Source organism: Phoca vitulina, unplaced genomic scaffold (assembly GCF_004348235.1).
Source record: "Phoca vitulina isolate PV1807 unplaced genomic scaffold, GSC_HSeal_1.0 scaffold60, whole genome shotgun sequence".
In the NCBI taxonomy this organism is placed as follows: Eukaryota; Metazoa; Chordata; class Mammalia; order Carnivora; family Phocidae; genus Phoca; species Phoca vitulina.
The window spans coordinates 6,907,679-6,917,598 of record NW_022589763.1 but is presented as its reverse complement, the minus strand read 5'-3'; the positions used below and the strand labels follow the sequence as shown (position 1 = coordinate 6,917,598).

Sequence of the window (9,920 nt, the reverse complement as noted above, 5' to 3'; positions counted from 1 at the left end):
GGGCAGTGCTGGGAAGCAGAGGTCTGTGGGCCCACTGGTGTGACTTCTCCAGTATCTCCTCCTCTGCTGTGGGTCCCTGGAGGGGAGTGTCTTCTGAGGTTTTACTTCCTTTTCTCTTTTCTGCTCACTCCTAGCCAGACTCTCTTGGACTTTTTACTTCCCTCCTCCGGCCAGCCTCACTCTCCCCAGGCCAATAGCCATGGGGCTTTTTTACGACTCAGTCCTGAATTCTTTCCCTTTCTCAGTGCATGTTCTCTCCCAAGGTGAGCTCAGCCACTCCATGACGTTGGTACCACCTCCAACTGCCCTCCTGGATCTCTCACCATTTGGGTGGTTCACACTGACCATTCCCGACTCAAAAGTCCTAGAATGCCCAGCATTTTCAACTCTTTTTCAAGGTACTGGTGGTCCCCCATGACGCAGACCTGCCTCCCTGCTCACGGCATCCTCCATCCCACCCGCCCCCCCACTCCCCTTCATTCTGCAACTATAGGCTGGTCCAGCTGCCGCAGACGGACCCCCCACCTCCTCAGAAACTTGCGATCGCACAACTTTCCACCCTGATCCCTGCTCCCCTCTTGGTTGAGAAAGCCCTTCTCAACGGGCTGCACAGGCAGCCGGAATCCCAGCATCCTTCAGGGCGCAGCTCCAAAACAGCAGCCATTTTCTCCAGCACCCAAGAGAATTCATTATAGAAAGATTCAAGATCATGAGCCTTTTCAAATGTCCGTGAAGGCCCAAGAACTGTAAGCTGAGCTTGGTATGATTATGTATCCTGCGAACACAGTTCTTGAAATGAAGAGACCATGCCCTGCCTCTGTTAGAACCCTAAAGACATGCATAGCTTGATGCTTTTCTGTCCTCAGGTCAAGGGGCAATATCCCAAGGCCCACAGCGGGCCTTGGGGAAGGGAGCCAGGAGGAGAGCCAGGACCTGGGCCCCAAGGACTCCTTCTGCTTGCCCACTGGCAGAAGCAAGGGCCAAACAGCAAGTGTGACCAAATGGGGCCCTCGTTTACTCATTCAATATTCAGTGGGTATTTAGCTACTGGAATTACAGCAATGACCTAAACAGACCTAAATCCCTGCCCTTGTGGGGTTTACGTTCTCGGAGGGAAAAACAAATGATGAAAAAGCAAACACATTATATAGAGAATGGGTTAGGTGGTTACATTTGCTGGGAGGATCGGGGCGATGGGGGTGGGAATGGGGCATGCTACTTTATTCTGGATGATCAGGGAAGCGTCTCTGACAAGGTGACCGAGAGGAGAGCAGAAGCCATCTGACAATTTGAGGCAAAGCATCCCATTGCTGGCAGAGGAAACGGCAAAGGCCATGGGCACTGTATGAGTTTCCTCTTGTTGGTGTAACAACAGACTCAGTGGCTTAAAACAGCACACATTATTATCTTATAGTTCCAGAAGTAAAAAGTCAAAAATGGGTGGGCAGGGCTGTGATCCTTCTGGAGGCTCTAGGGAAGAATCCATTGCACTGTCATTTCTAGGGGCTGCCCACAGGCCTCGGCTCGTGGCCCACACCACTCTGATCTCTGCTTCCCTCCTCACATCCCCTTCCCAGACTGTCCCTTTCTAAGGACCCTAGTGATGACACTGAGCCCCCTTGGATCATCCAGAATCATTGCCCCATCTCAAGGTCCTTAACTTAATCCCATGAGCAAAGTTTCTTCTGCCTCGGAAGGCGACACAGCCACCAGGTTCTGGGGAGTAGGACGTGAACATCTTGAGGGGGCCATTATTCTGCTGACTCCAGGGACTAAGTCAGGAGTGTGCCTGGCAGGTTTGAGACCCGGCGTGTCTGAGGAACACTGAGGGGTCAACCTGTCTGGAACAGGGCAAGGGAAGACACGGGGAGTGGGCTGATGCCCTGAGTTAGTGGAAAACCGGCTCCTGTGGGTCCTTGTCCAAACACAGTAGGGATTTAGGAGCAAAATAAGAAGGCCAAGAGTAAGGTTTCTCAGCTGAGGCACTACTGACACTGGGCCACCGAAGTCCTTGCTGTGGGGCCACGCTGTGCATTGTGGGCTGGTCAGCAGCAGCCCTGGGCTCTGCCCTAGTCATGAGGACCAGAACTGTTCCCTAGGGAGCAAAAGTGGCCTCCTGCAAGGGTTGAGAGCCATGTGAACGGGGAATGACAGCATCTAACATTTTCTGAAAGGATCACTTGTCTGGAAAAAAAAAAATTCAGACACAGCAACTCCAAGAACCAAAAGTCACACAAAATTATGTTGAACGGCACCAGGAAATGCACCCTTCACACCAGGGAGAAGCACATGACCACTGAGAGAAGGTCTTTCGCCCGTTACTCTAGTAAAATTGACAAAAAAATGAAGACGTTTAATGATGCTCCGCAGATGTGAAAATCAGGGCTCTCCATCGGCGCTGGTGGCAGCACAAGGTGGCTAAGTCATTCTGGAAGGCCATGTGGGGGCATCTATCAAAACTCTTTCTTTTTTTTTTTTAAAGTAGGCTTCACGCGGGGCTCAAACTCAGGACCCTGAGATGAAGACCTGAGCTAAGATCAAGAGTCAGATGCTCAACCGACTGAGCCACCCAGACGCCCCTATAAAACCTTTCAGTGTACGTGCGTTAAGATCTGTACAGTTCATTGCTAAGTACCAGTCCAAGGAAATAGTCATTTCTGCAAGGCTGAGGCCTAGGAAAAGATGTGCACTGTTTGTGAAAAGGAAAAACTGCAACCACCTCAGATGTCTCTCCACAGAGGGATGCTTATGCATCCTAAGCTATGCATCACATACTACGCTTAACTAAACTGGGCTTACTTTATTTAAATGTTTAGATAAAAGCCTGGAAGGTGTCACGCCAAACCATGAATGGTAGGAAGTGGGATTAGAGAAGGGGCAAGCGGGTGGTCTCTGCTGATTGTGCCTGTGACAAAAACAATGCATTCGTGTATTATTTCTGTAATAAAAACACAGAGGAAAATACAAGTGTGCACGCACGTCTGTAAACACGCACATGCTATATGTGTGTGCGCGTGACTTCACGCACGCGCGCACGCGCACACACCCCCCCCACACACACAACCCCAGCAGGTACCGCCCGGGTGGGGATAGGGAGAGGTCCTCACTCTCAGGCAGAGCCACTGATAAACCGACATATTTCTGTTAGTTGGGGAGGAGTTTATAGCCCAAATAGGTTAAAGACCGTATGTGATCGCATCGCATAACCCACACGGTTTTTTTGAAATGTCCAGAACAGGGCAGGTATTGCGTAGAAAGAAGTACAATGTCCCATTCTCCCAGCAGCTTCTGCCCCCTGCAGAAGCTGGGGTGGGGTGCAGATGACACTACTGGGGTCACCCGTGCAGACCGGCCGGCAGGAAATCCCGCAGGGATGGCCCTGCTAAGACACCACAGTCCTCCAGCCAGAGCAAGGGCTCTTGGCCTCGGCACTGGTGACATGTCGGGGAGTCACTCTCTGTGTTGGGCCGGCCTATGCGCCATAGGATGTTGAGCAGCGGCCGTAGCAGGTCCCCCAGAGTTGTGACAACCAAACCTGCCTCTGGACATGGCCAGAAGTTCCCTGGGGGTAAAGTCCCCACTCCCCAACTCCGCCTGTTGGGAACCACTGTGCTAGTGGGAAAAGGACAGGCCGTGCTTGTGCAAGCCGATCCAGGACATCTCCACAACGTGTCCCTGATACTTAAATGTGGCTGATGCAGCCCAGAACGGCGTTTCTGGCCCACAAAGGCTGAAGCACTGGGGGCAGGGCTCCCCCCCGCCCCCACCCCCCACCCCGCCCCATGTAGCTGCAGTGTGTCTCCTGACAAGGTCCTGGCAATCCTGAAATAGTACTGTCATTGAAAAGATGCCGATGAAATGCAGTGTCCTCCCCTGAAAAATTTTCTTAAATACTTGCCTTTTCGCCCAAATGTCTCATCTCAACATTTAAAAGGTTACTCACTGTGTACCAATACTATCTCTAGAAAACAAAGAAATCACTTGCTATGTTTAGTAAATGTCGCAGCAAAACATGTAACAATTATGTCCCTAAGTGCAGCAACCATCTATTTTCTGCATTTTACTACAGCACAGCAAATTCCAGCACCCACACTGCGTGGTCCAGTAGAAACATGCAAGAATGAGCAGAGGAATATTCAAAGGGGACAACGGCCCCTGACAAACAGCAGCGAACTCAGAAGAAGGAATGCACGACAGATGGAGAATATGACCGCGGAGACAAGCAGCACGGCTGAATGCACTTGGCAGTGGTCGGTGTGGAAGCGTAAAGCCCACCACAGATACGTGGTGAGAAGCCAGGAAGAAGCGGGCATACGAGCTCTGAGCAAACAGAAAGCCCATGTCAGCTCATGTCGGCCCTCTAGCAGGGAGTCATATGATCCGCTTTTGTTGCTATTTTTACATTTTCTAAAAAGGCGACAAAATGGATTTCCAGACATCAGGAATGATACAGTATATGGAGCAGACCCAGCTATTTTGCTTCCAGGAAGGACCCCCTTACCCCACCTGGCATTCCACTCCTTCTCCCCCACCCTCCAAGAAAATAGTTCATATGTGACTAAACAAACTTTTTTAAAAAGATACGGTTCATAGCTTTCTGAAGCACATTATCTGGAAATAATTTGGTTTTAAGGCTCTCTTCAGAAGACACAAAAGAGAGAGAGTCTCTAGGAAGGGGACACGAAAGCTAGGGCAGGGTCAGAATACTGAAACCAGGGTCCTGCGAACGTGGGGAGGGACGTGACCTGCTAAAAATACTGCACTGCCTCTCAATTCTGCCCTTGTCCGATGCTTAGGGCTGGGAGAGGGCGACAGAAAGACAAATCCTGAACAGGTACAGACAGGGTCAAGTCTTGATTTTCCGAGGGCAGATGATTTACGGCAAAGGTCCACAGAAAAGGCTGTGCTGCGAGTCTGTCCACCGAAATCCGGCGGATGAGGTCCCGCTAAGACCTGTTGACCTAGTCCTTGCTAAACTGTCTTTTAAACCAAGATATGTGACTGTTTCCATTAAGCTCTGGAGTTAGAAACGACATATGTAAACGATAAGGAAATTGTGTTGAAGCAGATCTGAGGGGCTGCTGCTGGTCGGGAGGTAGGGAAGGCGGGAGTCCTGAGCTATCTGAGAGGAGAAGGAAGCCGGGAAAGTCTCTGTCTTTATTAGCTCATGGCTTTAGAACTGGTCACAAAGGTGAGACGTTCATGTGTTAAATGCACATGAAATTCTATCATGGGCATTAAGAGGCTTACCCAGAAAGGAAGATCGTGGATTTTGTATTCTAGCGGATACCACTTTCTGATGAAAAGTGGACAGTCCCACAATGGAGCGCCACAAAACCTCTTTCCATGGGAGAAAGGAAGGAAGCAGAAGGCAAGACTTGAGAAAGGAGCTTCTTACCTCTTTCTGGCTTCCTCATACTGCCAATTAAGCCTGACTCGGTCTACAAGTCTTGTTTTATCATCAAAGACAAACTTTCCGGAACAGAAGGAAAAAAAAAGGGGGAAACATATTAAAGACATATTTTCAAAATAGAAAATTCATTTCAACTTTCAGCGACAATGAAGAATATTTTAATTTGTCTTTAAATTTCCATTTCTCAAGGTCTGGAAGGAAATACACCAAACAGTGCTCGGCTGCCACCTCTGACTGGTGGAAGCTGCAGGTGGGGCTGGGAAGACTGCCTCCCAAGCACTGGTGGATTTGTTTAACAGTGGAAGTGTATTCATCTGTTGTGTAATTTCTAATAACAACAACAACAACAAATTAAATTTTAAAAACATAGGGAATTATTTAGTAAACGCTGACACAAAGGTAAAAATATTCATCCCATTTTGTACAGTACGTTCTCTCGTTCTTCAATGAATGCAGAAGAATGATGTTCTCTTAAGAAGTCGCAAGATCTGAAGAAGATGGACTAGCTCTGTGAGGGATGGGCTACAGGCCTCCTTCGAATGTTACATAGCATGTTAAAGAACTAAAGGTCGAAAGGAAGGAAAGCAAGGTGTGGAAAAGCCTGAAGGTGGCCCATCACCCTAGGAGTTAGAATTGAAATGTGGGGCGCTCTGACGTGATCACTAGCTGTACTTAAATGTTTTCATACCAATTACGCTGAACTAAACAAATTCCTAAAACAAAACCAAAAAAGACCTGTATGGGAGGTAACTGTAGCTCACCCTGGTTACTTCTTCCTTCATTCCTGGAAATATACGACACTAGTTCATTAAATCAATTGTCTCTGTAGATCTGACCGTAACTAGACCCTACGTTATAGCCACTAAGTCTTCTTTTTTTTTTAAATAACCTCATGTCAACAAACATTTGAAAATATTCTATTTGAATGATTAGAGCTGAATTTATTGATACCAGTTTTGATATATGTCAATAGGAATTTCTTTATATCTTTATTGCTTTGAATGAGGGACAGGGCGAGCATTCTCTGATGAGGCGTGTCACCACTGTGTGCATTTTAATAGCCTCATCCAAAGCCCCTCTCCATGGTTTCCTCAATATAAATATATTAAGGCTACAGCATCACATCTCCAGAAACTGACTACACTGGGAATGAGCTATTTGTCACCTCATCATCTTGTTTGTTAGAGACTCCTGCAGCTGACCCCTCATCAAGACAAATAAATGTCATTTCCTAACACCTCTTCTCGATGCTGTCTACAGATCTCTAAGCTCTGTTTTTGCACTCTTCTTTGAGAACAAAATGGACATCTTAATCAAAAAAGGAGAAATCTATGGCCCAATGGATTCAACAGCTTCCTGTTGCACAGTTCTTATGTAGTCCTATAGCACGTAAGTGATAACTAAGTCAGGTGTGCAGATGTCTAAGATGGTCCCCAATGGTCTCCACCTCTTGGGATTCAGCCCAGGTGAAATCCCCTTGAGAGTGCTCTAGAGCTATGATTTGACCGTAACCAGCAGAATACAACAAAGATGATGGGAAGCCATTTCTGTGATTATGTTACAAAAGACGGTGACTTCCATCTTGCTAGCAGACTCTCTCAGTCTGCACACTTTGATGAAGCAAGCTACTGTGCCGGAGAGGTCTGTATGGTAATGAGACAGAGCCCTCAGTCCAAAAACCTATGAGGAAGTGAATCCTGCCAACAGTCACATGAGCTTGAGAGTGGCCCCTTCCCCAGTCGAGTCCTCAGACGAGACTGCAGCCCTGGGTGACACCTTGCTTGCAGTTTCAGGAGAGCCCCTGAAGCAGAGGGCCCTGCCAGACTCCTGAGCTACAGGAGAAGTCTGAGATAATAAAAGTGTGCTGTTTTAAGATGCTAGGTTTTGGAGTAATTTGTTACGCAGCAATAGCCAACTAATCCAGTTCAGCCCTTCAATATGCTTTTTTTTTTTTTTTTTTTTTTAACAACTGCGTGACGTAGTAGAAAGCACAGGGGTTTAGGCATCAGAGATGTTGAGGCAGACCTGCCTCTCCCTGGCTACATGACGTCAGGTGACTTGGCACCTCGAACCCCTCACCTATCAAACGGATATGGAAACAACTAACAAGATAACAGCCATGAAGCTGTCAACCCAAGGCAGGCCCCAGTAACCTCACAAACATGACAATTTATGGCTCAAGTTACTGCAACAGCATAACCAACCACTCCGCACCTGACATCTTTAGAAAGTCTTACCTAGATCATTAGAGAACCTTTGATCTTACCTGTTTCTCTCAAACTAGCTGAATCTCTTAATTCTAATTCTAACCTATGGTAACAGCAATAAATTATTCATGGAATTCAATGAGTCTTACACTTCTTTCCTTCCTGCACGCCAAAAATCTTTCGGCAAAAATGGCAGACATTTCTGACTTACAGATTCTTCTCTGTGTGTTATATAGATGGGGACCATATTCTTTAAACCAAAATCGCCTGGTCAAAAATGTCTAAGTGTAAAAAACAAAACAAAAATGTCTAAATGTACTTTTGAGACTGACAACTGAAAATAGGACTGTTTCAGAACGTCCAAGACCAAAAGAGTCATTATTTACCATATTATACTCAAAGAGATACTATTTATCCAAATTTCAAAATATTAGCTAATTATTTAAAACCCAGAGTTTTTTGTCAATGGTTTTTTTCTCCTGTTTTTTCCTTTTTCTTTACTTAATTTTGGGGAGGACATTGCACATTCCATTGATGTCTCCTCTTTACTTAATAAGCCCTAAGAAAAAGAAGCCATCTTTTTTTCATTTGTTTTCCTTTTGTAATAAACTTCACTCAATAACATAACAGGAGTGTCTTTAAGCATTCACTACCCTACTTCAGATGATGATTGCCAACTTTGTTTTTGTAGCTAACTCAAGGCTTCAGTAATTATCAAAAGGGGCATTATGAAATTCTTCCAAGTTCCAAGCAAAATTAATTTTGATTCAATTCAATTTCCTGACATTCTTTTAGAATAAGAAATAGCATCAAAGTATAACCTAAGGGTGACACAGACACAAAGCCTCTGAAAATCACTGGTCTAAGCCAAAGATCAGTAAACTATGACCCCCACAGGCCAAATCCGATACTGTTTTTATAAATAAAGTTTTATTGGAACACAGTCCTGTCCATTTGTTCACATATTGCCTGTGGCGGCTTTTGCACTATAACAACACAGTTAGGTAGTTATAGCAGAGACTGCATGGCCTGCAAAGGCCTAAAGTATTTACTATCTGGACCTTTACAGAAAAAGTTAGCTGATCCCTGCTCTAAAATGTCATATGTCGGGCGCCTGGGTAGCTCAGTCCTTTAAGCGTCCAACTCTTGATTTTGGCTCAGGTCATGATCTCAGGGCCGTGGGATCGAGCCCCAGGTCAGGCTCCACGCTCAGTGTGGAGTCTGCTTAAGGTTCTCCATCTCCCTCTGCTCCTCCCCTCCCCACACTCTCTTTCCTCTCTCTCTAAAATAAATAAATCTTAAAAAAAAAAAAAAAAAAGAACACATCTAAACTCAACTCTCAGAAGGATTCTGCTGTTTTAAAGAATCCAAATTACAAGGATGGAGGTACTAAGCAATTCAATTGCCTTCCATGCCATGGAACCTTCACAGCTGGATTTTTCCTTCAAACTTAATGGCACAAAAGCCAAAACATTTCTGAAGAGAAAGTGGCAAAGTCAAACAAATGAGTGATGGCAACACGAAAGCAGCTCTTTTCTCTCTGGGCACACTCGGCTCTTCCCCCCCCCCCCGCCCCCCCTTCTTGGCATACCTCTCCAATGATGTCAGTCTGAGACCCAGCATCGCAGAACTGTTGAGGTAAAGAATCGCCAAGCACACCTGGATTGTGAGGGAACTCTTGCGGAGGGTCGCTAAGAGAAAAGCTGTTCTTGAAGCCATCGGTCAGCTTGGCCAGGCTCTGCAATAGAAGGAAACGAGTTACTTGGGCAGAGGTGGTAATGTTCTCTTCCCTTTAGAAGCAGTCATGTCATCGGCTCCAGGGCGGCCGCGTCAGCACCAGAGAGCTGGCCCGCCCTGCCCCCCATTCCCGTGAGATGTAAAAGACATGACCCTCACCACCTGCACCTTTAATCCAATGCGTAGGCATCTAAATCAGACAGTGACGGAGTCCTCCTGGCAGCATGAGAATAATAGATAACAGTAGAGAACAACTGTGGTACCATTTTTACTGTTTTTTTTGAATCTTTCTGTTTTCTAAAGAAAAAAACAAGCAGGGGCTCCTGGGTGGCTCAGATAGTTAACCGTCTGCCTTCGGCTCAGGTCATGATCCCAGGGTCCTGGGATCGAGCCCCGCATCGGGCTCCTGGATCAGCGAGGAGCCTGCTTCTCCCTCTCCCTCTGCCTCTCTCCCTGCTCATGCTTTCTCTCTCTCTCTCTCTCTCTCTCTCTATCTCAAATGAATAAATAAAATCTTAAAAAAAAAGAAAAAAGAAAAAAACAAGCATTCCCTCCAAAAAAGC

General features: G+C 46.4%; 1 protein-coding gene across 3 annotated transcripts in view; it reads right to left on the bottom strand.

Annotated features, from left to right (window-relative positions):
- The window catches only part of WWC3 (WWC family member 3), a 114,506-nt gene that overhangs the window by 33,225 nt on the left and 71,361 nt on the right, over positions 1 to 9,920 (bottom strand). For all 3 annotated transcript variants that reach the window (XM_032391100.1, XM_032391099.1, XM_032391101.1), the window contains 2 exons: positions 9,212 to 9,358; positions 5,399 to 5,472 (listed from right to left, as the gene is read on the bottom strand). In XM_032391100.1, coding sequence (XP_032246991.1) covers positions 5,399 to 5,472; positions 9,212 to 9,358 — 221 coding nt within the window. The remainder of the gene's footprint in view (positions 1 to 5,398; positions 5,473 to 9,211; positions 9,359 to 9,920) is intronic.